Source organism: Dasypus novemcinctus, chromosome 9, assembly GCF_030445035.2.
Source record: "Dasypus novemcinctus isolate mDasNov1 chromosome 9, mDasNov1.1.hap2, whole genome shotgun sequence".
NCBI lineage: Eukaryota > Metazoa > Chordata > Mammalia > Cingulata > Dasypodidae > Dasypus > Dasypus novemcinctus.
The window spans coordinates 116,017,229-116,045,067 of record NC_080681.1 but is presented as its reverse complement, the minus strand read 5'-3'; the positions used below and the strand labels follow the sequence as shown (position 1 = coordinate 116,045,067).

Genomic DNA, 27,839 nt, shown 5'->3' with positions numbered 1-27,839 from the left:
TTTGTTCCCACTGGTTCCAGGAACATGTGGCTTTACAAAGAATTGGCATTTAATGAGTGCCTCCTATATGCACTTTACTCTTGATCCTTGAATTTCCCTGAGAAACAGATATTGGCCCCATTTTCAAGATGCAGAAACATAGGCTCAGAGACAGCAAATCATTGGCCCAATGCCACACAGCGGGGACTGGAACCCAAGCCTCACTGATTCCTCAGCCCATGTTCTACCTCGGCAGACCTCTGAAAACAAGAAGGACACTCAGGCATTTCACCCCAGTAAGGTTTATTCACAAGCATCTATGAAGGACCCACTGTGCCCAGCCATTACTTAGAGATAACAGAGAGACCTGGGTCTGAGCTCCGGGGACACTGGGGAGATGAGATGCAGACACCTGTGACAAGTGGTGTGTCATGCTGGTGCAGCATCCCAGCTCACACACGGACCTGCGGGACCCCCCTCCCACCCCAACCTAAAGCCCAGGGTACCAGGAACTGCCCTGAAGGCAGAGCTGGAAACTGCAGATACCCACTGCGGCCACCAGATGGCGAGTGTAGGCTGCTTAATCAGACTTTGTCCTTGGAGACCTATAGGTCATCTCGGGTCATTTTCTGGAATGGGGTGGCAGTGCCTGGCAAGAGAAACAACTCAGTGGAAAGGAACAAAGTGTGAGTGTTTTCTGGCATCCATCGCGAAGTGGGTAAAAACAGCCAGGATGCAGAAAGCCTCTGAGATGCCAAATTGGACCCGGGCCAGGTGGCCACCATCAGAGACGGCCTCTGCACACCCCCCTGGAGCTGAGCGAGCAGCGCCCGGCCTCCATCGGCCCAAGCCAGGCCCTCCGTCCCAGACACCGGCGGGCGGCACTAGTCCCTCCTCATAGTGTAGCCCTGGATCATGCTGCTGAAGTAGGCCGGCGTGTTGCGCTCCGGGTAGAAGAGGATCATGTAGCACTTGGGGCCAAAGTAGCCCAGGCTGATGCCCAGGAGGTTGAGCACAGTGACCGAGAGGTCCACGACGGTGACCAGCACCCCCTGGTAGACGGACATGAAGGTTAAGAGGGAGGTGGAGGAGACGAAGTAGAAGGTCATACTGAGGGTGATGAACTTGGCCTCGTTGTAGTTGGTGGGCAGTTCCCTGCCCGTGTAGGCAAAGCTGAAGCCCGCCAAGGAGAGGATCAGGTCCAGGAGGGTGCCGGAGAGCAGCCCGCTGCGGTTGCTGGGGTTGCAGGAGAGAATCATGATCTTGGGGTCGCTGGGGTCGGTGTGGACGGTGGGGACAGTGGTTAGGGTCAGCACGCTGGCCGCCACGATGACCACTTTGAGTGCCGTGATGAGGGCCACGAAGACGTAGGGCCCGCGGTAGCGGACCCAGTAGCCGTAGGCCCGCGGGAGGCGGCGGGCCATCTTGAAGACGCAGACGATCTGGAAGGAGCGCACGGTGATGCAGGAGATGCAGACGGTGAAGCAGAGCGTGAAGAGGGCTTGGCGGCAGAGGCAGGTGAGGACGGTGGGCCGCCCCACGAACACGGGCACTGCCAGGTGCGCCAGCAGCAGCGGCGTCAGCATCAGGAAGCACATGGGGCCCCCGGCCGAGCGGACCACGGGGGTCTGGAAGTGCCTCCAGAAGACCCCCAGGACGGTCAGGTTGCCGAGGAAGCCCAGGGCAGCCAGCACGACCACGAGGATGGTGGACGCCTCGTGCCACTTGAGGAAGGTCAGCCGCCGCTTGAAGCAGGACGTGTCATTCCTGTGCGACCACTCGGAATCTGGGCAGGGCTGGCAGTTAAATTCGTCTGCAAAAACCCACAGCAACCCGCATCAGCTGAACCCACCTTCCAGACACCCACGGCCTCCGTGTCCTGCGCCGGGCCCGGCCCCCAAGCTGGAGAGAGAGCTCGGGGCAGCTCCTGCAGGGACAGCCAACATTCACCAAGCCCTGGGCATGCGTCAAACCCTCCCAGCAGCCCCATTTCACAGATGAGGAAAGCAAGGCTCAGCAGGTTATGTAATCTGCCCAGAGTCACAAAGCCAGTTAGTGACAGAGACAGGACTTGGCTCAGAACCTAACCATAACCTCTCCCTTCCAAGACCTTACATTCAATCATTTATTTGAATAACTCATTCAACCAATATTTTTTGAGCACCATGCACTGTGAAAGACACCCTGGGATGGCAGACCACAGAAAGATGGAGAGAAAAGAACCCTGCCCTTGCCTTCTGGGGGCTACTGACCGGTTGGGAGAGGAAGGCGAGAGAAATCATTCAACAGGCTTCTGCTGAGCTCCAACTCTGTGCCTGGGCCTGCCGGGTACAGGCATTCACCCACTTCATTTGCTAGTCAGCAAATCCATGAGTCCTGACTGTGAACTGTGCTCAGCACTAATGTGGACAGAGAGACAACACGTCCCTGCTTTCCTGGAGTTAATGTTCCATAGGGAGAGATCTGAATTCTTCTCGTCAAGAAAAGCATTCCACAAGCATAAACTGGTCAGCTATTATGTTACCCGCTGTGAACTACGCTAGGTACTCGGGAAGCCAGAGAGAAAAAACAGATAATGTCCCTGCTGGCCAGAAGCTTTCCTTCTACTGGGAGAGCCATTCATTCATTCATTCACCGCCCAGCGGACATTTCCTGGCCTGCCATCCCTGCGTCCTGGGTGGCGTGTTTGCAGTGTGGGATGAGCTACAGGCTCTGACTTGGGAGAGCTTCGTTCCTTCTCCCTCCCTCCCTGAACAAGACTGTATTGCGGATTTTGCTCTACCAGGTGTTGGGGAGATACAAGAGGAAGCAGGCCTGCTCCCTGGTCCTTGGACACTTGCATCCCCTAGGGGAGACCCCAGGGGCAGGGCGCAGTGGGTGGCACCGGGCCTGGGAGTCGTACCTGATCGGTTGAGGAAGGTGCCAGGGAGGCAGTCGTGGCACTCGAAGCAGCAGGGGTGGAGGCCCACAGGCTTCTTCTTCTGGCCAGCCTGACAAACCATGGAACACATAGACAAGGGCACCTGGAGGGAGGAGGGCGAGAGACCTGAGCCCTCTTTTCTCAAACTCTGGGGATCCTCCTGCTCTCCCCAGCTGGTAGGAGGCTCAAGGGAGGGAAGCCTGGCCCCTGCCTTCAGGGAGGGGAGGGTGCTGGAGTTGCCACTAGAGCTAGACCTACAGAGGGACTCTTAGTTTTACCTTCCCAAGACATCATCCACCTGCCTGTAGTAACAGCACCCAATGGTTGAGAAGGAGACTTTCTGAGGTTTTTGAGAGGGTAGGGGGCAACCCTGGGGTTCTGGGGAGCTGTCTTCTCTACCAAGGGGAGAACATGCCAAGAGAGGGAGACCCTGGGTCCATCCTTGCCTGAAGCCTCACAATCTACCCCCTGGAGTTTTCAATTACTTGAGGTAGTAAATTAACTTTTTGCTTGCATCACTGTCTGCCACTTGCAATGAAGAGTCCTAATTAACATAATCTATAGGGAGAGTCGGGGGTTTTTCGGGTAAACAGGGTGGGTAGGCAGAGTGTCTATTCTGTTTATTGCCTTGTTTCTAGATTCTAGAAGACTACCCAGCATGGAGGAGGCATGGCCATTAGGAGGGCATTTTATGAGTTCCCAAAAGAAGGGCCAAGGGCCCATACCAGGGCAGCCATGGGAGAACCACTCAGCCCAGAGCCCCTCTCTTCTTGCCTCTCAGAGGTTTCCTGCCTTCATGTTCTATCGTCTAGTCTCTCTTATACGTGACTGCCAGGTGGCCTTTCCAGAAGTCCCGCGTTCCTCCCTGAAATATCTTCAGGGAAGAATCTTAGGGACTTCCAGGAAGACTGTAGACTAGAAAGACATGGGACTCTCTTGTCCAGAAATATAGCTAGAGGACAGGCTGAAACAGCCTCGAGAAAGATCTTCTAGAGTCCAGGGCACCAGGTGAAGGCTGGACACTGCCCTGAGGAGAGAGGGACAAAGGAGGGAAATCGTGAGGACAGGACTGTGAGTTGAAACTAGCGGCTGCTTCCGGCTCCCTCCCCTACACTAAAGACACCTCAGAATTCTCAGGCCTCCGGGCCTGCCTAGAGACAAAGGGGGCTCCAGGGATGGACCACCCTAGGAAAGGGGAGAGGGACACGCCTAAGGCTGACTCAGCTTCTGACTCACAAATTTGGTCTGCTGTGTCCCAGGAGCCCTTCCAGGCTGGGTGGGGCTGAGCCATTGTTTGCCTTGCACAAGGGCTTAAAGATAAACTACCCTCCCAATCTCCTCTACTAACCAGGACTGATTGCTGAGGACTCAGAAGGAAGTGGAAACATTTCCTAGCCAGGAAAAGGGAGGGGGCTGCCAGAGAAGGCTGGAGAACTGTCTCAGAAAAGTGTGAATAGCAAGGTCATAGTCTCCAGACAGGAAGCTCTATCACATTGATCCAGTCTGTGTTGCAACAAATACACTCCTCTAGGCATTGAACTGAGAGCTGTCAGAGAGCACCGTCTGCTGGCAGATCAAGGAAGTGCATGCAGAAAATTTAAAAATAAGTAGGAGAGGCTTTTTCCGGCCTCTATAACCTCCCTCCCCAAGGCCCAAGGAAGTGAGTCTACAACAAATTACTGAGTCCAGTGCCCAGTTTCTAGCAAACAGCAGGGACAATCCTAACAATCCAGGTTGAGCCAAGAATCAAAAAGCAGTGGTAACACAGCCTCCTGCCACGAAATCCCCACAAAAGAGAAAGAAATTGAGCATCTGAGTAAACTACGTCCTAAACAGATGCCTAGACATCAGCAAAAGAAATTATGAGCCATACTAAGAAAACAGAAGACATGGCCCAAGAAAAGGAATATGTCAAAGCCCCAGAAGAGAAAGAGAAGTTGAGAGGACTAATCAGCGAGATGCACATGAATTTCCAAAATCAAATTAATGAGCTGAAAGACAAATGGTTAAAGAGATAAATGACATCAAGAAGACACTGAGCAAGCACAAAGAAGAATATGAAATCCTGAACAGAAAAGTAATAGAGCTCATGGGAATGAAAGACAAAATAGGTGAGATGACCTTTCTACACATGCCTCTTCTGTCACTCTTACTGAACCTGTGGTTGGCGCTAGGGTTGGTGTATGCTCGGGAGACTTGAATCTCTGGACTGGCCATGTGCCAGCTGGGCCCTGAGCCTCAGCAGAGTTGCAACTCCTACTCTCCAGTTCATTGGACTTACCCAGGTCAGCTAACAGGGAGGTGAAGATGGTCAACCACCACACCAGGGAACCGAGAGTGCCTACAACTGCAAGCAGAAGAATAGCATCCATCGAACATGTGGATCTAAGCCCCCTTCTCAATATAGAGGTAGAGTGGACATCACTATCCCAGGCCCACAGGATGGAGAAATAAAATATGGACTAGAGTGGACTTACTGGTATTCTACTATAGAACTGTTGTGACTATTAATGGAAGAAATTGTAGCACTGATGTGGAGAAAGTGGCCACAGTAGTTGCTGAGGGCAGGGAGAGGGAAGAAGACATGTGATGTGGGCACATTTTCAGGATGTGGAGTTGTCCTAAATGATATTGCAGGGACAAATGCTGGACATTATATATCCTGCCATAACCCACTGAATGGACTGGGGGAGAATGTAAAGTGCAATGTAAACTATTATCCATGTGGGTGTAATAGTGCTCCAAAATGTATTCACCAAATGCAATGAATGTGCCACAATGATGAAAGAGGTTGCTGATGTGGGAGGAGTGGGATGGGGGTGGGGGTATATGGGAACCTCTTATGTTTTTTAATGTAACATTTTTTGTCATCTATGTATCTTCAAAAAAAATACAACTAAAAAAATGATGGGGGTGGGGGATGGGGAGTGGGGTATATGGGAACCTCTTTTTTTTCTTTTTCTTTTTTAAAGATTTATTTTTATTTATTTCTCTCCCCCCCCCCCCCCCATTGTCTGCTTTTTGTGTCCATTCACTGTGTGTTCTTTCTGTATCCACTTGCATTCTTGTCATGTGGGACCAGGAAACTGTGCCACTTTTTTGTCATGTCACCTTGCTGCGTTAGCTCTCCATATGTGCAGCGCCACTCCTGGGTGGACTGCACTTTTATCATGCGGGGTGGCTCTCCTTGCAAGGTACACTCCTTGCACATGGGGTTTTTCTACGTGGGGGACACCCCTCCATGGCATGGCACTCCTTGCATGCAGCAGCACTGTGGACGGGCCAGCTCACCACATGGGTCAGGAGGCCCTGAGTATAGAACACTGGACCCTCCATATGGTAAGTGGACGCCCTATCAGTTAAGCCACAACCACTTCCCTCTTATGTTTTTTAATGTAACATTTTGTGTCTCTATTAACTTTTTTAAAAGATAATTAAAAAACTAAATTAAATTAAATTTTAAAAAGTTATTAACAACCATACTGTACTATTCTTTCATCAATGTTAAAGATGTACTGTGTTAAGGGTGGGGGGGTATGGAAGAGATATGCTGAATGTATGCTATGGATCATAGTTAGTGGTAATAGTCTCATGATGTTATCTCATAATCTAACAAATGTTCCACAATTATGTGGTGTGTTGGTGAAGGGTTGTTATATGGGAATTCTGCATATCTGCATGACTGTTTTGTAAGTTCACAACTTCTTTAATAAAAATATTTATAAAATAAAAAAAAACATTAGAGGCATACAAGAGACTCAAAAAGAAAGAAGAAAGAGTAAGTGATACCAACGACAGAATAGCTAAAATTAAAGAGAGAAAAGATGGAAAAAAATCAAGCAGGGGCTCAGAGGTTGGATGAAAACATGAAACACAGCAACACATGTATCATGGGAGTTCCAGAAGGAGAAGAGAAGTGAAAGGTGGCAGAAAGAGTATTTGAGAAAATAATAGCTGAAAATTTCCCAACTCTCAAGAAAAAATTGAACCTACATGTCTAAGAAGTACACCATACCCCAATCAGAATAAATGTGAATAGACACATACTATTCAAAATGTCAAAGGTCAAAGATATAAAGAAAATTCTCAGAGCAGTAAGGAGAAGCAAACCATCACATACAAGGGACATCCAGTAAGACTTAGTGTGGACTTCTCTTCAGAAACCATGGAGGTGAGAAGACAGCAGTATGATACAATTAGGATGCTAAAAGAGAAAAACTGTCTGCCGAGAATTCTTTATTCAGCAAAATTGTCCTTCAAATATGAAGGTGAGTATAAAATATTCAAAAACAAACAGAAACTAAGAGAGTTTTTAAAAAAGAATCCACCTTTGAAGGAAATCTTAAAGGAAGCCTTAGAATCTGAAAGAAAAAGACAGGAGAGAGAGGCTTGGAGGAGAGTATAGAAGAAAGAATAGAAGAAAGGATAACCAAAAGAGTAAAAAGCCGGGCAAAAATATGATAGGATATATGAAAACCAAGGAGTAAAATGGTGGAAGTAAATAGTGCATTTATAGTAAAATAACCAACCAAAAGATACAGGCTGACAGTATGGATAGAAAACATGAGCCATCAATATGCTGCTTACAAGAAACTCACTTTAGACCCAGGGATACAAAATGGCTGAAAGTGAAAGGTTAGAAAAAGATACTCTATGCAAATAGTAACCCAAAAGGAGCAAAGGTAGCTATATTAATATCAGACAAAACAGACTTTAAATGCAAAAAGTTTTAAGAGATTCAGAAGGCCATTATATATTAATAAAAGGGACAATCCACCAGTAAGATATAACAGTCATAAATATCTATGCACCTAAACAGGGTGCTCCAAAATACATGAGACAAACTCTGAGAAAACTGAAGGGAGAAATAAGACATCTCTATAATAATCATTGGAGACTTCAACATCCCACTCACATCATAGATAGAACAACTAGACAGAAGATCAAAAAGGAGAGAGAACTTGAACAATATGATAAATGAGTTAGACCTAACAGACATATACAGAACACTGCATCCAAACTCAGCAGGTTATACATTCTTCCCAAGTGCCCATGGATCTTTCTCCAGGATAGACCACATGTTAGGACTCAATACAGCTCCCAATAAACATAAAAGATTGAATTTATACAAAGTACCCTTCTCAAATCACAATGGAATGAACCTGGAAATCAATACTGGACAGGAAAAAAGTGAATCCACAAACGTGTGGAGGCTGAACAACACACTCTTAAATAATCAATGGGTGAAAGAAGAAATTGCAAGTGAAATCAGTAAATATATTGAGACAAATGAAAACAAGAACACAACTTATGAAAACTTATGGGATATAGCAAAGGCAGTCTTGAGAGGGAAATTTATAGCCCTGCACCTATACTAAAAAAGAAGAAAGAGCTAAACTCAAAGATTTAATTGAAGAACTAGTGAAAGAACAGCAAACCAATCCCAAAGCAAGCTGAAAGAAAGAAATGATAAAGATTAGAGCAGAAATAAATGAAATTGAGAACAAAAAACAATAGAGAAAATCAACAAAACCAAAAGGTGGTTCTTTGAGAAGATCAATAAAATTGACAACCCCTAGCTAGACTAACAAAGAAAAACAGAGAGAAGATGCAAATAAATACAATCAGAAATGAAAGGGGGGAAAGCTACAACAGACCCCACAGAAATAAAAAGGATCATACGAGGACATTATGAGAAACTATATGCCAACAAACTAGACAACCTAGATGAAATGGGAAAATTTCTAGAAATGTACAACCAATCTACACTGATGCTACAAGAAATACAAGAACTTAACAAAGCAATCACATATAAAGAGATTGAACCCATCACCAAAAATCTCCCAGCAAAGAAAAGTCCAGGATTAGATGGCTTCACAGGTAAAATCTACCAAGCATTTCAAAAAGAATTAACACCAATCCTTTTTAAACTCTTCCAGAAAATTGAAGAGGAGGGAAAATTAACCAACACATTTTATGAAACCAACATCTCCCTAATACCAGAGCCAGATAAAGATATTACAGGAAGGGAAGTAGATGTGGCTCAACTGATAGAGCATCTGCCTACCACATAGGAGGTCTGGGGTTCAAACCCAGGGTCTCCTAGCCCACGTGGTGAGCTGGTCCACAAGCAGATCTGCTGTGCGCAAGGAGTGCCCTGCCACACAGGGCTGTCCCCTGTGTAGGAGAGCCCCACGCACAAAGAGTACACCCCGTATGGAGAGCCACCCCACATGAAAAAAGCGCAGTCTGCCCAGGAATGGCGCCACACATGGAGAGCGGACACAGCAAGATGACACAACAAAAAGAGACACAGATTCCTGGTACTGCTGAGAACGCAAGTGGACACAGAAGAACACACAGCAAATGGACACAAGAGAGCAGACAACGGGGTTGGGGGGGTAATAAATAAAAAGTAAATCAATAAAGACACTGTGGGCCATGGTAAGTGGTCTGAGGGGTGGTATGAGGTGGGAGAAAAAAAGATATTACAAGAAAAGAAAATTAAAGACCAATCTATTGAACATAGATGCAAAAATTCTCAACAAAATACTTGCAAATCGAATCCAACAGCATATAAAAAGACTTATACATCATGACCAAGTGGGATTTATTCCTGGTATGTAAGGCTGGTTCAACATAGGAAAATCAGTCAACATAATACACCACATTAACAAATTGAAGGGAAAAAAAACACACGATAATCTCAATTAATGCAGAAAAGGCATTCAATAAAATCCAGCACCCTTTTTTGACAAAAACACTTCAAAGAATAGGAGTAGAAGGAAAATTCTCCAATATGATAAAAGGCATATATGAAAAACTCACAGCCAACATCATACGCAATGGGGAAATGTTGAAAGCTTTCCCCTCTAAAACTGAGAACAAGACAAAGATGCCCAGTGTCACCATTGTTATTCAATACTGTACTAGAAGTTCTAGCTAGGACAATTAGACAAGAAAAAATAATTAAAGGGATACAAATAGGGAAAGAGGAGGTAAAACCCTCACTGCTTGCTGATGCTATGATCCTGTACTTAGAAAATTCTGAAGTATCCATGACAAAACTGCTTGAGCTAATAAATGAGTTCAGCAAAGTGGCAGGATACAAGATCAACACACAGAAATCAGTAATGTTTTTGTACACTAGTACTGAACAATCTGAGGAGGAAATCAAGGGGAAAATTCCACTCACAATAGCAACAAAAAGACTCAAATGCCTAGGAATCAATTTAACAAAAGAAGTACAGGACCTTTATGCAGAAAACTACAAAATGATGTTAAAAGAAATTGTAAAAGACCTAAACAAATGGAAAGACATTCCGTGTTTGTGGACTAGAAGAATAAATATTGTGAAGATGTCAATCTTACCCAAACTGATTTATAGATTCAATGCAATACCAATCAAAATCCCAACAGCTTACTTTACAGAATTAGAAAAGACAATTACCAAATTCATTTGGAAGGAAAAGCGCAACTGCATAACCAAAAGCATTCTAAAAAGAAGAGCAGTGTGGGAGAATTTCACTGCCTAACCTTGAAACATACTACAAAGCTACAGTGGTCAAAACAGCATGGTGGGAAACGGACTTGGCCCAGTGGTTAGGGCATCCGTCTACCACATGGGAGGTCTGCGGTTCAAACCCCAGGCCTCCTTGACCCATGTGGAGCTGGCCCATGTGCAGTGCTGATGTGCACAAGGAGTGTTGTGCCACGCAGGGGTGTCCCCCACGTAGGGGAGCCCCACGCACAAGGAGTGCGCCCTGTAAGGAGAGCCGCCCAGCGAGAAAGAAAGTGCAGCCTGCCCAGGAATGGCACCGCCCACACTTCCCGTGCTGCTGATGACAACAGAAGCGGACAAAGAAACAAGACACAGCAAATAGACACAGAGAACAGACAACCGGGGGCGGGGGGGGGGGGATTAAATAAATAAATAAATCTTTTAAAAAACAAAACAAAACAAAAAAACAGCATGGTACTCGGGGAGTGGATGTGGCTCAACTGATAGAGCATCTGCCTACCATATAGGAGGTCCTGGGTTCGATACCCAGGGCCTCCTGGCCTGTGTGGTAAGCTGGCCCACGCACAGAGTTGCTGCGTGCAAGGAGTGCCATGCCACGCACGGGGAGCCCCACGCGCAATGAGTGTGCCCCCGCAAGGAGAGCCGCCCCACACAAAAAAAGCGCAGCCCACCCAGGGGTGGCACCACACACACCGAGAGCTCAGGCAGCAAGATGACGCAACAAAAAGAGACAGATTTCCGGTGCCATCTGACAAGAATGCAAGCAGACATAGAAGAACACACAACAAAAAAACACAGAGAGCAGACAACGGGGGAGGGGGGAAAGGGGAGAGAAATAAAAATAAATCTAAAAAAAAAAAAAAGCATGGTACTGGCATAAAGATAGACACATCCATCAGTGGAACAGATTTGAGAATCCAGAAATAAATCCTCACCTATACAGTCAACTGGTTTTTCACTAACCTACCAAGTTAATGTTAACTGGACAAAACAGTCCCTTCAAAAAACGGTTCTGGAGCAACTGGATATCTATAACCAAAAGAATGAAAGAGGACCCCTATCTCACTCCCTATTCAAGAATCAACTCAAAAGGTATCAAAGACCTAAATATAAAAGCCAGGACCATAAAACTACTAGAAGAAAATGTAGGGAAATATCTTCACGACCTTGTGGTAGGTGGTGGTTTCTTGGACCTTACACTCAAAGCATGTACAACAACAACAAAAAATAGATAAATGGGACCTCCTCAAAATTAAACACTTTGGAACCTCACAGGACTTCGTCAAAAGGGTGAAAAGGCAGTCGACTCAAAGTGGGAAAATATTTGGAAATCACATGTCAGATAAGGGTTTAATAGCTAGGATATATAAAGAGATGTTACAACTTAGCAGTAAAAAGACAAATGACCCAATTGAAAAATGGGCAAAAGACTGGAATAGACATTTGTCTAAAGAAGAAATACAAATGGCAAAGAAACACATGAAGAAATGCTCAACATCACTAATGATTAGGGAAATGCAAATCAAAACTATAATGAGATACCATTTCACACCTATCAGAATGGCCACTATTAAAAAGACAGAGAACTACCAGTGCTGGAGAGGATGTGGAGAGACAGGAACACTTACTCCCTGTTGGTGGGAATGCAGAATGGCACGCCCGCTGGGGAGGACTGTTGGGCAGCTCCTAAAGAAGCTGAGTACAGACTCGCCACGTGACCCTGCAATACCACTACGGGGCATGTACCCAGAAGAACTGAGAGCAGTGACACGAACAGACATCTGCACATGGATGTTCAGAGCGGTGTTACTCACAATTGCCAAAAGTTGGAAACAACCCAGGTGTCCCTCAGCAGATGAACAGATAAACAAAATGGTGTATTCCCATAATGGGATATTATGCAGCTGTAAGAAGAAATGAAGTCACAAAGCATATGACAACATGACTGAACCTGGGGGACATTATGTTGATGAAGCAAGCCAGACACAAAAGGACAAATACTGAATGACTGGGTTACTATGAACCAAATATATTGTGTAACATATGTATGATTTAAAAAAATTTTTATATGTATCCAGTACATCTGATTGAGAAATTTATGTATTTATTCAACTGCATTTTCTTTTTCTTTTTAAATTATTGTTTATATTTCCAATTATTAAATATACAAAATAAAGTTCAATAAAAAGAATCATAGGGATCCTCCCCTTGTCAAAATGAAAAGTCTGATGCCCTGCCGAGCTTTCCAGGTCCTCCGTGGTCTTTGCCTCCCATATGACCCCACACATGTGTAGGCATGAGCACACACATGCATACGCTCACACAAATGCATGCACACAACTCACACACATACACACATGCACACACGCACACATCCCTAGCTTTTTCTGACCCACTCACCCCACCCTTCTGTCCCCATGCAGCCTCTCTTCCCTTCCTACTCATCTCCTCATTAAGTAACCAAATCAATCCTACCTCTTATACTTGGAATCTCGCCCATTCATTCATGCATTCATTCATTCAAAGTTACTGAGCTGTGCTCACTTCAACAGCACATATACTAAAACTGAATTGATACAGAGAAACAGCAATTGAGCACATACTGATGCCAGATCCTGGTAATAAAGCAGTGAAACCAATGAGACAAAATCCCTGCTCTTAAGGATTATTTTCATGGGCAGAAAGAAACAACAAACATAATTATGTAATATGACAGATGGGCATAAACACCACAGGGAAAAAAATTAAGTACAGTGGGGGAAACGATGCAGGGCCAGTGGCCTCACCCTGGAGTCACCTGAAATCATCACCCCTGAGGGCTGTGAGGCAGTGAGTCGTGAAGCTGTCTGTTCTAGGCAGAGGCGCAGCAGGTGCAGAGGCCCAAGGTGGGGGAGCCTTGGCATAGGTGAGGGACAGCAAGGAGGCCACGTGCACTTGGGTAGAACAAGCAAGGAGGAGAATGGTAAATCTGTTCCAAGAGACAGAATTGAAATGCTTTGTTTTTCACTGGGGATGAAATGAGAAGCTACTGGAGGATTCTGAGTAGAGAAGTCACAGAATCTGACTTCATTTTAGCAAGATGGCCCTGTTTTCTGTGCTTCGTACAGACTGTGAGGGGCAAGGACTGAAGCAGGAGACCAGGCAGGCTGTGAGAAACAATGGTGGTTCAGACTAAAGAGGCAGCGGGGCAAGCATGAGGCTCTGGGTGAATTTTGGAAGTAGACCGGCAGAGCTGGCTGCGGGGCTGGCTGAGGAGCCTGAGGGAGAAAGGAGCCGAGGACAACCCCAGGGCTTGTGGCTGGAGCCTGAAGGGTGGTGCTGCCTGTCACTGAGACGGGGAGAGTGGCAAGGGAGCAGGGGAGCAGGTGCCTATGCGAATTGAAGTTCAGGGGAGGAGTCCAGTCTGGAGATACAAATTGGGGGTTGTAAGCATACTGATGGTATTTAAACCCATGTAAACAGGGAAGAGAGCAAGTCCAGGCTCTGAGCCCTGGCCCTCTCCACGGTTTAATGGCCAAGAAGTGATGAAGAATCAGGAGCAGAGACCTACAAGGAGGCCTCCTGGATGAAGGAGAACTGAGAGAGAGAGAGAGAAGGGGTGGCCCCGAAGCCAAGCAAAGACATTGTTTCCAAAAAGAGATGATGAGCAGCGGTGTCAAACGCTGTTCATGGGTTGATCTTGATAACCATTGGTTTGGAACATGGAGACACTGGGGACCCTGACAAAAGCAACTTTATAACAAAAAAGTGCAGATTAAAGCCTCACTGGAGGGCATTCAAGAGAAGTCGGGGACTTCTACTTTGCGACAGCAAAGTGAACACTCATCTTCTTTGCTTCCTCCCCAAATCCCACTAAAATGATAACAAAGGGGAATATTTTCAAAGACTAAACCCATTAGAATAGAAGGAACAGAAGATAAGTCAACAGCAACAAAATTTTGGCAGCTGGAAAGCAGATGGATGTGCAGGGACTGACTTGGCATATCTGAGAAAGCTGAGCTGCAAGCATTTAGGGGGAAAAGCAAAGAATCAAATGTACGAGACCCTTCTTATGTCCTGCCTAATCTCTTGATGGCCCATATTTTTACTCCCCACATTGATACAGGAACAACTCCACGTAGGTGCAACCTCCTAGGATCTGACTTCATCCACATACCCCTCACCCTCTGCCCCAGGGCTTCTCTGATATTGTAAGGTGGGACACCTGGAAGAACCGACCCAGCACCCACACAGGTGTGACCTTCAAGTGTGAGGGCATTAACACCCCATCACCAGCGTGGGTGTGACACCAGACAGGTACATTCCACATGGGTCTGAGAAATTCCAACTGGACTGAGCTTCAATTGCTTATAGCACTGACCAACTCAAGAATGTACCCTTTCAAGGTCTTTCCCTCCTTCCCTGTGTCCCTTTCCTCAGCCCCTACTTCTCTCTTATAGCAGCACTTCCCAGAATAAACTACCTGCATACAAGCTTCTGTGTCCCTGGCTCTGCTTTCCAGGGAGAGCCTGGGCTAAGAGAGTTGGTACAGGAAGTCCTGGGAACCTCACCACTTGTGGTAAGCGGGGTAGGGATATCACTGGGCATATACTTGTCAAGACCATCCTGCGTGGCAGCAGGGATGAGGCACACAGGGGTAAGGTAAAGCACTGCTTATGAAGTAACAAGCATTTGAACATTATTCAGACAATGGTAATTATGAGGACTATGGAATCAGTTGGTTTTTGTGAACTGTTTTATAATCCTTGAGAAAAGAAAATGGTAGGTACAGGCTTTCCAACAATTAACTCAAGGCACATTCTGAAAACAAAAAGGCACCCATGATGGTGCTGAAAGATCCTTCTCTCCTGCTGTGGTGGGGCAGACTGTGATGCAAACCAAACTCAGGGCTCTGAAACTGCTCCCAACCCTGGCCAAGATGGCCAATCATCCTGGAAGGAATTTCAAGGATTAGCACTACCACCAAAGAGCTAAAAGATGCAGAGGTGGTCATCTCCATCACATTCCCATTGAACGCACCTGAATAGCTCCTGCTAAAACCAGACAGGGCTGGCAGGTGAAGGTGAACCACCATTAACTTCACCAATGGCTGCTGTGTTGGATGAGATAAATTTACTGGGACAGAATGACCGTAACCTCTTGAACTTGTATGTAGCTATTGAGCTGGTGAACGCATTCTTTTGAACTCCCATTAAGAAGAAGAATTAAAAGCTGTGCTCATTTACATGAGCGGGACCATAGTGTATATCTGCTGTCTTGGGAGATAATGTCAATTAAAATAGCAGAGCAACAACCTCTGAACATTCTCTTCTCCATAAGAGCAACAAGAAAACTGGCAAAATGGTCAGAATTAACTTTAGAACTCTGGAAATTAACCAAATGCTTGCAGCTATCTAGGGATTATTAATTCAAGAAAAATGACTTTATCTCAGTAAGAAAGTAAGCTTTGTGGGTTTTAATTTACCTTCCTACCACCCTCCTCCCTCCAGTTCTGTGAAACCAGTAGCCTTGAAGCCACCAGCCCACAATCAAAGAGAAAAGTGGCAGCATGGCAGCCACTGGAGGAGGCACAACAGAGTTGGAGTGCCCTCAAAGCCTCCTTCCTCACCAACATTTGACCTGTCTGGTAGTTCCCTGGGAAACACCACTTGCAAGGCTGTCTTCATTTGCCCTGACTCAGAGATCTCCCAGTGTGAAAAGTCTTTTCCCTGGAGGCATTTGTCAAAAATATTCAGAAGCAATTGTTTAACTTCTCAGCTGCCAAAGGCAGTAGATAACAGTTGGAGAAAGGAATAGACTGACCAAAAATCTTAAAAAGAAATTCTGGGAAATGAGATACCATAGGGTCTTTGAAAACCTCTGACAAATTCCTGGGAATCTAAGAGGCCATGTACGTGCATAGAGCCATGTGCATGCCTAAGGCTTGACACATGATCAGGAAAAACCAAGAAAGTCCTAAGCTCTTACCTCTGGCCGACCCTGGGGCTCTGCACAGTCAGAAAGTGAAAGCTAAGCAGAATTGCCAACTGCCTGGCTGAATGTTGAAGGTATACCCCAACAAGCACACAGAGCCTTGGTATACCCATACACAGGAAGAAAGCAATGCATAGAAACTGTCCCTAAGGAATGCTAGATGTTGGGCGCTTACTAGCAAAGAGTTTAGATCAACTATTAGAAATATTCTCAAAAAACTAAAGGAAACCACATCTAAAGAACTAAAGGGAAAATGAGGTCTCATCAGAGAGAAAATATCTTTTGTGTGATCTATTTATCTTTAAAAATAAAAAGGATAATAAAATTTTTAAAAATGTATTACTACTAACAATAAAAAAAGAGAGAAAATATCCATAAAGAGATAGAAAGTTTAAAAGATAATCAAATAGAAATTCTGGAGTTGGAAAGTAAAATAACTAAAATGAAAAATTCACTAGAGGGGCTCATCAACCCATGTGAGCAGGTAAAAGAAAGAATCAGGAAACTTAAAGATCCACTGAAAGTATCCAGTCTGAGGAAGAGAAAGAAAAAAGAAAAAAGAAAAATAATCAGACCCTCAGAACTGTAAGACACCACAAGCATATGCATAATGAAAGTATTAGAAGGAAATGAGAAACTGAAAAAATATTTGAAGAAATAATGGCCCAGAATTTCCTAGTTTGTTGAAAACATTAACCTACACATCCAAGAATCTCAATAAACTCCAAGTAGGATAAACTCAAAGAAAGTCATGCCAATACACATCTTAATCAAACTGCTGAAAGCCAAAATTGAAGAGAGAATCTTGAAAGTAATAAGAGAGAAGCAACTCATAACAGACAAGGGATCCTCAACAAAGTTAACAGCTGATTTCTTGTTAGAAACTACAGAGACCAGAAGGCATTGGAGTTATTATTCAAAGTGCTAAAAAATAAAGTTTCTACCAAAATTCTATATCCAGAAAAAGTGAAGAAGAAATTAAAGTATCCCATAATTTTTTTAAAAATAGAGAATTTGTGGCTAGCAAATCTGCCTTACAAGAAATACTGAAAAGTGTCCTTCAGGCTGAAATGAAAGAACATTAGACAGTAACTCAAACTCACATGAAGAAATAAAGAGAACCCATGAAAAGTAAATAAATAACTATAAAAGACTGAACAAATGTTTTTGTTTGTAGCTTTTTTCCTAGCTGATTTAAAGAAACTGCATAAAGCAATAGTTATAAATTTGTGTTGGCAGGCATACAATGTAAAAAGATGTAATTTGTATGCCAATAAAGTGCAAAGGATGAAGGAGGGAATGGAGCTATATAGGAGCAAAAGTTTTTTACACTATTGAAATTAAGCTGGTATTAACCCAAACTAGATTGTTGTAAATTGTAGCAGTTTGATATAGTTATGAATTCCAAAAATAGATATTGGATTATGTTTGTAATCTGGTCTATTACTGGGCATGATTGAGTTATGATTAGGGCTTTGATTGCCACATCATTAGGGCAAGGGGTGGGGACTCACAGATAAAAGGAATGGCAAAGGACAGAGCTAGAGCTTTTGTTTTGTTTTAAGATCTTTTATGTATTTTTTTTAATTTTTAAATTTTTTATTAAGGTTAATAAATCTCAAGAAATGTTACATTTTAAAAAAAACATGAGTTTCCCATATAACCCACTCCCCACCCCTACCTCATCATTTTTGTAAACTGTATTTTTTTGAACATATATATACATCATAATAAAATGTTACATTAAAAAATATGAGAGGTTCCCGTTTACCCACCATCTCCCCACCCTGCTCCTCCCACCCCAACCACCTCCCCCATCATTGTGGCACACTCATCACACTTGGTAACACATTTTAGGGTACCGTTGCACTACATAGATAATAGTGTACCCTGTAGTTCACACTCTTCCCCAGTACATTCAGTGGGTTATGGCAGGATATATAAAGTCCAGCATCTGACCCTGAAATATCATTTAGAACAACTCAAAATCCCAAAAATGCCCCCACATCACATTTCTTCTTCCCTCTCCCTGCCCTCAGCAACTACTGTGGTGACTTTCTCCACCTCGATTCTAATATTTCTTCTATTACTAGTCACAATAGTATTATAGTAGAACATCAATAAGTCCACTCTAGTCCATATTTAATCCTTCATTCTGTGGACTCGGGTATGGTGATGCCCTCTCCAAGAGCTGGAGCTTTTGATGTGAGGGTTTTTGATGTTGGAATTTGATGCTGAAGCCTTAAGCTGGAGCCCTGGGAAGTAAGCTCACAGAGGAAAGAGAAGCCAGCCCCAGGATAAGAGGACCCTGAGCCCAGGAAGAAGCAAGCCCTTGGAAGGAAGGAACCTTGAACAAAGAGAGAAGCAAGACCCTGAAAGGGAAGAACCTAGGAAGCCTGAATCCTCGCAGCCATTGGCAGCCATCTTGCTCCAACATGTGACAATAGACTTTGGTGAGGGAAGTAACTTATGCCTTATGGCCTGGTATCAGTAACCTCCTACCCCCAAATAAATACCCTTTATAAAAACCAACCAATTTCTGGTATTTTTGCATCAGCACCTCTCTGGCTGACTAATCCATAAGTTAAGAGGTTAATTGTAATTCCCAGAGCATCCATTAAGAAAATAACGCAAAACACATAGTAAAAGAAAGGACAAAATAATTAAAATGGCATGTTAATTCCTCCATCCTGTGGACCCTGGGATGGTGATATGCACTACACCTCTATATCAAGAGGGGGCTTATATTACACATGGATGATGGATGCAATTCTCCTGCTTGCAGTTGTAGGCACTCTCAGTTCCCTGGTGGTTGACCAACTTCACCTCCCTGTTCAAAATAAGGCAGCAACGGAGGAATCGAGAGGCAAAAATAACATAACACATATAGAAAACAAATGGGAGGGAAACGGACTTTGGCCCAGTGGTTAGGGCGTCCGTCTACCACATGGGAGGCCCGCGGTTCAAGCCCCGGGCCTCCTTGACCCGTGTGGAGCTGGCCCATGCGCAGTGCTGATGCGCGCAAGGAGTGCCGCACCACGCAGGGTGTCCCCCGCGTAGGGGAGCCCCACGCGCAAGGAGTGCACCCATAAGGAGAGCCGCCCAGCGCGAAGGAGGGAGCAGCCTGCCCAGGAATGGTGCCGCCCACACTTCCCGTGCCGCTGACGACAACAGAAGCGGACAAAGAAACAAGAAACAAGACGCAGCAAACAGACACAGAAAACAGACAACTGGGGGAGGGGAGGGGAATTAAATAAATAAAAATAAATCTTAAAAAAAAAGAAAACAAATGGGAAAATGGCAAACATAAATCCTACCTTATGAGTAAGGACATTAAATGTAAATGGATTATACACTCCAATTAAAAGGCAAAGATTGGCAGAATGGATTTTAAAAACAAGCTCTGATTATATGCTGTCTATAAGAGCCATACTTTAGAGACAAAGGACACAAACAGGGTAAAAGTAAAAGGATGGGAAAAGATACACCATATAAATAATAACCAAAAGACAGCTGGAGTGGTTATACTAATATCAGACAAAATAGACTAAGACAAAAATCATTACTAGAGACAAAGAAGGACATTTTATAATTATATAAGGATCAAACAATCAAGAAGATATAATAATTATAAATATATATGAACCTAACAACAGAGCTCCAAAATACATAAAGCAAAACTGCCAGAATTGAAGAGAAAACAAACAATTCAAAAATAATAGTTGGAGTCTTCAGTACCCCACTTTCAATAATGAGTAGAACAACTACACAAAAGATAACAAGGAAATAGAAAACTTGAATAACACCATAATCCAACTAGACCTAACAGATTTCTATTAAACACTCTAATCAATAGGTACAGCATACACATTCTTCACACATGCACATGAGACATGAAACACTATCCAGGATAGACCATATATTAGGGCATAAAACAAGTCTCAAGGCTTTTAAAAGGATTGAAATCATATCAAGTATGCTCTCTGACCACAATGGAAATAAAATTAGAAATAAAAACTAGACTGGAATGTGGGTAGTTCACAAATATGTGAAAATTAAACACCATACTCCTAAATAGCAATAGGTCAAAGAAGTAGTCACAAGGAGAATTATAAAATACTTGGATAATAATGAAAACACAAAACAAGATACCAAAATTTATGGGATACAGCAAAAACAGGGCTGAGAGGGAAATTTACAGCCAAAAGCACCAATATTAAAAAGAAGAAAGACGTCAAATCAATAACATTCACTGTCTTATTCCAGAGCTAAGTTTACTCTTCTGCTCTCTTACAATGTAATCCTTGCAGAACTCAATCATCTGACATTCTGCAGAACATCATGCTATGTTAATGGCATCATGCTGACTGGATCAGGTGAATAGGAAGTAGCAAGTAAGATATGTGAATGCCAGAGAGTAGGTGACAAACCATACAAAGATTCAAGGACTTACACTTTGGGGTCCAATGGTCTGGTGAATACCAGGACACCATCCTAAAGTAAATGACCTTACACTCCCTACTATTTAAAAAGCATGGCACTTAATGATCTTCTTTATAGTTTGGAGACAGCATAAATTACCCTTGGAAATACTGCTCTTACCCAATTATCAGGTGATTCAGAAGATTTCCAGTTTGAAGGTAGAGAGTAAGAGGTCCAGAGAAAGGCTCTGAAGAAGGTCCTTTCTGCAGGGCCACTCAGGTCATGTGGCCAAGCATATCTTATGATGTTAGAGTTATCTGTGGTGAAGAAGAATACTCTGCCAAGTCTTTGGCAAGCACCAATAGGATGGATGCAGGAAGGCATGTCTTCTACAATAGAGTACTACTCACCATTTGAAAATCAGCTCCCTCCCCATGTGCTGCTGGTCCCTAGTGAAAAGTGAGCACCAGACCTTAGGACACCATGTGACTACCAGAATCACTGACTCATATGATCAGGCTAAAATATCAGCAGTGGAAATGGTACATTTGGGATCACGCCCAAGGAGATCCAACTCTCCCTCAAATCACACCTACAGCCTCATGGAGAGATTCTCGGTGACCAACCGATATAGAAGGAGAACATTTAGGAATGTTTCATAGGTAGGCCAGCTTGGTGTGAGCTGAAAATGGACTGCTGCCATGCTAAACTCCTTATGGGGATGATGCTAAAGGACAGTAACAAGGGAAAATGTTCCCAGTGGGCAGAGCTGTACCAGGGCACTGAGTTGCTCACTTTGTCTGAATGGAGAAATGGCCTGAAATGTGGATATGCCCAGGTTCCAGGAAATGATAAATGGCATGACTGGTTGTTCAGGGACCTGTAAAGAGCAAGGCTGGAAAAAGGACATAAAGAAGTTTGGGGGAAAGGCATGTGCATGGACTTATGAGAGTGGAGATTTTTCATCTCATGTTAATGCCAACCAGAGAACACAGGAAGAAATAAAGAACCAGATAGAAAGAATGAGGTCAGCTGGCCTCTGGCCTCAGCCAGTCAGTGTCTGCACAGTGACCAATGAGCAGAGGGGCCACGGTGTCAGGGGTGAAGGCTGCTCACGGGCCCAACCTCACCAAGGGCACCTAGCACTAACCTGTCAGCAGCAAAGACCAGCGTGAGCCCCTCAAGGACCCCTTCCTCCCTGAAGGGAGCAATGATTCATCCTCAATAAGAATTTGCCTTCCCTGATGGCAGGGCACCTGTCAATCCAAGAGCTTACAGATGGAATGATTAACTACATGGGATCCCCTAAAACATCACCTCTGCCAAGGGATGCCATTTTATGATGGAGCTACGATGAATGGGTACAGGACCGCAGGATCGATTGATCCTAACACACCACATCATCTGGAAGTATGCAGCCTAATAAGATGATGGGATGGCACACTAAAGGCTCAGCCACAGTGCCAGCTTAGGGACAACACTGTACCAAAAACATGAGTATTCAAAGACAGGCTGTGGCCTGAATGCTGTGTGCACAGACCTCCACAGACAAGCTGTATGGTCTTAGGTCATGCAATTCTCTGTTTCCTAATCCAAAAAAATGGGGAGAATGGTACCATCTGTGCCATAGGATTGATATGAGGACTGGCACACATGTGTTCAGTAATGTTATTTCCCAGAGGCCCCTGAGCCCATCTGTCCTGGGGGACTGGGAAGCCCTGAACGTCCACTGCTTTAACAAAGCAGGGAGAACAGGACCCCAGACCACACCCCCACACACATAGAGAGCCACTAGCTAGTGAAAATGAGCCTCTGGATGTCCTCCTTAGGAAAGGGGCCCTCACCACCCCTGCATGAGCCCCGCTGCCCAGCCCCCAAGCCCCACTGGCCCACCCCCCTCTGAGGGCTGACCGTGTTGTTTGGGGTGTGCCAGGAGATGGGAGAGATGTCCTTCAGCTGCTGGAGTGTGGGGTGGTAGAAGGCAATGCTCCGGAAAGGGTTCTGGCGCTGGTCCCATTGCCACTGGATGATCTCCAGGCCTATGGGCAGGTCCCCTTTTTGGTCAAAGAAGATTTGGTGACCTAGGAGGGTGAAGTTGACCTTCCAGATCTCCTGAAGTAGCTGGAAGGGCCAAAGAGAAGGGAAGCAGAGCTGGCATCAGAGGCTGGGCCAGACCTGGGAAAGATTCTCTATTCTACTAGCCACTGTTTCCATACCCACAAAACGGGGACCAGATGATTTCAGCACTGTCGCAGCTTGGGAGGCAGTGGCTGAGAGTTCTGGCTCTGGAACCTGACACATCCAACCTATGGACAGAAGGGCCAGACCTGAGATGCCCGGGGGATGGACAGAGGTGGCGAGAAGGGGGTGGCGGAAAGCACATGAAGTTGGGGATCAGGGGCAAATGCACCTGGCTGTGGCCCTGCTCTGCAGTGGTTGGCTGAATGGTCCGGTAGGGCCCCATGCGCTCCTTTTGTTAAGTAAGGGAATTTGACCAGAAGATTCCAAGAAGTCCTTTCAACTCTGATCTTCCAGGATTCCAATAAGTTGTTCAACATTTTCACTTGGATGGCACAGGCCCCTCAAATTTGACAGGCTGGATTTACCCAATCTCCCCCTAATCAGACCTCCTCCCCCCCGCCCCCAAATCATAGGCAGCTCATCCACCTGGCCACTGTCTCTGGGTCTCATGATCATTCCTTCTGCCACCCTGTCCACCTCCCCTGTCCATCCCCACTGCCCCTGCTCTACTGTGTCACCGCACCCTGCCCCTGGGACCATTGCAAAAGCTTCCAAAAGGATTCAGATAGTGCGGGGTTGGGTCTCAGCCTGGCCTCTGGATGACTGTCACCTCATTTGAAACTCAGTTTCATTTGTACATGGATGAGCAACAGTGCAGTTATAGTGGCTACACATGGGTGTTTGGGGGTGAATATAATTCATGTAAAGGGATTATTAGAGTGCAGGGCACAGAGTAAGTGTCCATTATTCATTCATTCACTCACTCATTCAATAAATATTCATTGAGAGTCAGCTCTGAGCCAGACCCAGTGCGGACAGCTTGGATACAGCAGTGAATAGGATTGACAAAGTTCCTGCTTTCACGGGCTTGCACGGTGGCAGGGGGAAAGGGGAATAGACAATAGATAAGAAAGCACTTAGCTAGAACAGCTTGAGATAACGACTATGACCAAAAGAAACAGGAGCAGAGTGATGTGACCCAGCACTGGGGGTGAGGTGCCAGGTTGCCACATCAGTTTTGCAGGTGGTGCCCATTACAAGACGCCCAGTTAGGGCATGGGGATGGACAGCTGGAGGCCAGCCCACCAGGGCTCACAAGCCATGCCCTTGGTACAGGGCTGTGTCCATCTGGAGTAAAGGGCATCTTGCTCTAAGGTGTCTGCACAGAGGGGCGTCATTTTCTAATTCACACAAAGACATGGTTTATGGCAGTAGCAGCCCTGGAGGAAGCCTCTGTGTGCTGGGCTGGGCTCCCAACCTCTCCACTTTCCAGGTATGCGTCCATCCCAGCCTCTCTGCTCTCCATGCCTGCGTCCATCCCAACCTCTCCACTCTCCATTCATGCGTCCATCCCAGCCTCTCCACTCTCCATGCATGCGTCCATCCCAACCCCAGATTGGCTTGTGAGATTGTCTCAAAACATGAACTCGGTGCTCTGGTGGGGACCTTCTGTGGCTCCCTACCACCTCCAGATCAAATCCTATCTCCTTTGTGAGGCCCTGAAGGCCTCCAGCTCCTCTGCAGTACCCTTTGCCCCCCACTTCTCAGACACACTGGCCAGGCCATGGCCATACAGCCAGGCCACCACTTTCCCACTCTCCTCTGGGAAAGCCCAGTGTCTGGCCTCCCCCTCGATTTAATCCTGCCTTCTCTGACCCCTTCCCACCCACAGTGATGCCCCCTGGCCCCCAGACAGGCCCACAAGTATGGCTTCCCACCCCGCTCGGCTGCACCTAGAGACAGGTGACTGTCTCACCTCCTCCTAGGGTGGAGTCCTGACACATTCAGCTCTGGTTCTCCCATGGCGCCAGCCAGGGCCTGGCACACAGCAGGTGCTCGATAAATGGGACTGGTTATCCTGGTTGCTATGATTGGTGCCCTCTGGCCTCCACTGCTGGGAGAGGAAAGAAAGCAGATGGTCTTCCACCACAGGTCGTGATGGTCACAGGAGGGTTTGGGGAAAACCACAGCAGAATGGGCCAGTCCTGGGTTCAAAGCTATTACAGGTTGAATGCAGACCCCCGAAAGATATGCTGAAGTCCTAAGCCCTGGTACCTCAAGACGTGACCTTATTTGGAAATGGGATCATTGCAGATGGAATTCAAGATGAGGTCACATTGGAGAAGGGTGGGCCCTTCATCCAAGGGAGCTGGTGTCCTCCTAAGAAAAGGACACAAAAGACCCAGCGTCATGCTACAAGAGAAGCAGCACCTGAAGTGCTGCAGCTGTGAGCCAAGGAGCGCCAGCCACCGCCAGCAGACTACCTGAAGCTACGAGAGGCCAGCGAGCATTCTCCCCACAGGTGTCAGAACAAGCCTGGCTCTTCCAACACCCCGACTTCAGACTTCTGGTCCCCAGAACTGAGAGACAAATGTCTATTGTTTCAAGACACCTGGTTTATGGTACTTTGCTATGACAGCCCTAGAAAACAAAGACGAAAGTCATATGCTGCCACTTACTGCCGAGCCATCACGGGCTAGTTACTTTGACTCACTTGTCCTTCAGTTTCCCCGCTTGCAGGTTATCAACTTCGAAGAATGGCCATGAGTTAGATGTGATGAACCCTGAGAATTTGGTGCCCAGTAGGCACTCAACAGTGACACTCCAATGATAATTGTGGATACTAGTAATGTAGCAGGACACATAGTAAAATAGAGTATCTTGCCAGCTGGCACCAGAATCCCTTTTAAAGAATAACTGTATTTTTCTTTTACAGTAAATGCTTAAGATTGCAGGATTAGGCTCTGACGTTATTGGGACGGTGAAGTATAGATAAATAGAGAGACGGTGGAAGAAACAGAGGTGTTTTTTTTTTTTCAGAGCCAACTAAACTGCCCTATTAAAAAAAAGGAGGCGTGAGGAGGGTTTGGGGAGGGGCTGAACTGCAGTGCGTGAGGCTGGCACGACATGAGAAAGGCAAGGAGCGGTTTAAGGAGAGGCAGCGAGTGTGGAAGCGCCCCTTGCCCGTGTCGAAGGCCAGTCTCCTCTGCTTCTCTGGATCCTCGGGGAAATCGCCTCCCCTCCGAAAGGCCCTCATGTGCAGAGGGGCATGGGTGCAGGTATCGGGGGGAAAATACATTTAAAGTCCAGCTCCAGGTCGAGGTGGTGCAGACCTGGGTCAGGGTGCTGGGGGCAAGAAGCTCCAGAAGCCTGAAGGCAGATCTCAGAGAGATGGACGGAAACCCAGCCCGACCCCAGGCCCTAACCCAGCAGAGACTGTAGGGGAACCGGGCAAAAGTGAACTACGCTTGAATCTCTAAGGATCTTGGACTGTGCGGATTAAATTAATAAAAATAGAATTTTGTTTTGATACCAAGACTTTGGGCTTGGTAAAGAATGGAGGTGAGGGTGGGGCGGGGCACTCCCCCCCCCCCCATGTTCTCACACCCATTGACCTAGAAGCCTCCAAGGGAGGTGGAGCTAGAGCAGAGAGTCGAGGGCTGCTCGGAGGGGCGGTAGTTTGCTGCAGGAGGGACCCTCACCTGCCAGGGGTAGACCACCGCGTTGGAGCAGGTGCTCCGGCTGCAGCGCAGGACGCTGTGCAGGGCGTGGGCCACGGCGTAGACGGCCGAGTAGACGTTGAAGACCACGCGCTCCCCGGAGAGCGTGAGAAGGGTGCTGAAGGTCTCCGTGGCGCGCAGGCAGGTGTCGCACTCCTGGTTGCAGGTGGGCTGCGGGCTGGTCCCGTTGGGCGCGCGCGGCCCGGCCTGGGCCCGGCGCACGCGGAATTCGCTGAAGCCCGGGATGGTCACCCTCCGCGTGGTGACGCCCAGGAAGGTGCCGGTGCGGCGCAGCTCGGTGAGGCTGTGCAGGACGGGGTCGATGGCCCAGGACTCGGAAGCGATCCACACGGCGCCCGTGAGGTTCCGGCGCAGCACCTCGCGGAAGAAGTTGTGCAGGGCCATCTCGGGCGAGAGCACGACCACCACGCGCGCCGAGCTGCGCTGCAGCTTGTCCACGATGGCCGCCAGGCGCTCGCGCTCGGGCGGCGTCACCGCCAGGTCCGGGCGCGGCGCGGGCAGCGCCTCCTGGAAGGCGATGCAGATGCTGCGGCCCGCCAGGCGCTCGCGGAGCAGGTGGCCGTTCTCGCGGCCGTAGTAGTCGCTGCTCACCAGCACGACGATCCAGTTCCAGCCGTAGGACAGCATCAGCCTCACCATGGCCTCCACGTGCTGCTCGGCGCCCGGCCCCGTGCGCAGCACGCCCGGGAAGCTCTGCTTGTCGCACAGGTCGTCGCTGATGGCGCTGTAGGTGATCTGCCGGGGGGAGGGGCCGCTGGCCTTAGGGAGGACCCACCGAGCACCCCAGCCCCGCGGGGCCCGCCGTCAGCACCTTGGGGACATTCGGGGAGCACGGTGCGGGCGGCACCCCGGGCGAGGTGGGTTATTCCATCAGCAACAAGGTCATTGTTCTGGGAACACTTAACAAGAGCCTACTGTGTGCCAGGCCCTGGGTGAGGTGCTCTTCCTCAGCGTCATCATCATAACACTTACTGAACACCTACTGTGTACCACGTCTTGGGCGAGGTCCTTTCCATCTGCAGCATCATGCTCATCAGCCTAGCAACATTAGTGAACCCACTGTGCGCCACGCCCTGGGCCAGGGGCTTTGGATCAACATCAGCCTCATTCTTATCACCTAGCAACACTTATTGAGCACCTACTGGGTGCCACACCCTGGACCAAGTACTTTGCCTCTTTACCATCAACTGGTGACATGTATTGAGTACCTGCTGTGTGCTAGACCCTGAATTAGATTTGCACATTATCATGGTCATCATCA

The 27,839-nt window shown here is 46.6% G+C and overlaps 1 protein-coding gene across 2 annotated transcripts in view; it reads right to left on the bottom strand.

Moving 5' to 3' along the window:
• Nucleotides 1-265: 265 nt before the first annotated feature.
• The window catches only part of TAS1R2 (taste 1 receptor member 2), a 49,551-nt gene continuing 21,977 nt past the window's right edge, over nt 266-27,839 (bottom strand). The window contains exons 3-7 of one of the 2 annotated variants that reach the window (XM_071217752.1): nt 26,540-27,313; nt 22,728-22,937; nt 2,882-3,002; nt 2,232-2,300; nt 266-1,792 (exon numbers count right to left, since the gene is read on the bottom strand). In XM_071217752.1, coding sequence (XP_071073853.1) covers nt 864-1,792; nt 2,232-2,300; nt 2,882-3,002; nt 22,728-22,937; nt 26,540-27,313 — 2,103 coding nt within the window. In that variant the 3' untranslated portion in view covers nt 266-863. The remainder of the gene's footprint in view (nt 1,793-2,231; nt 2,301-2,881; nt 3,003-22,727; nt 22,938-26,539; nt 27,314-27,839) is intronic. The other variant, XM_058304277.2, reaches the window with a different exon arrangement.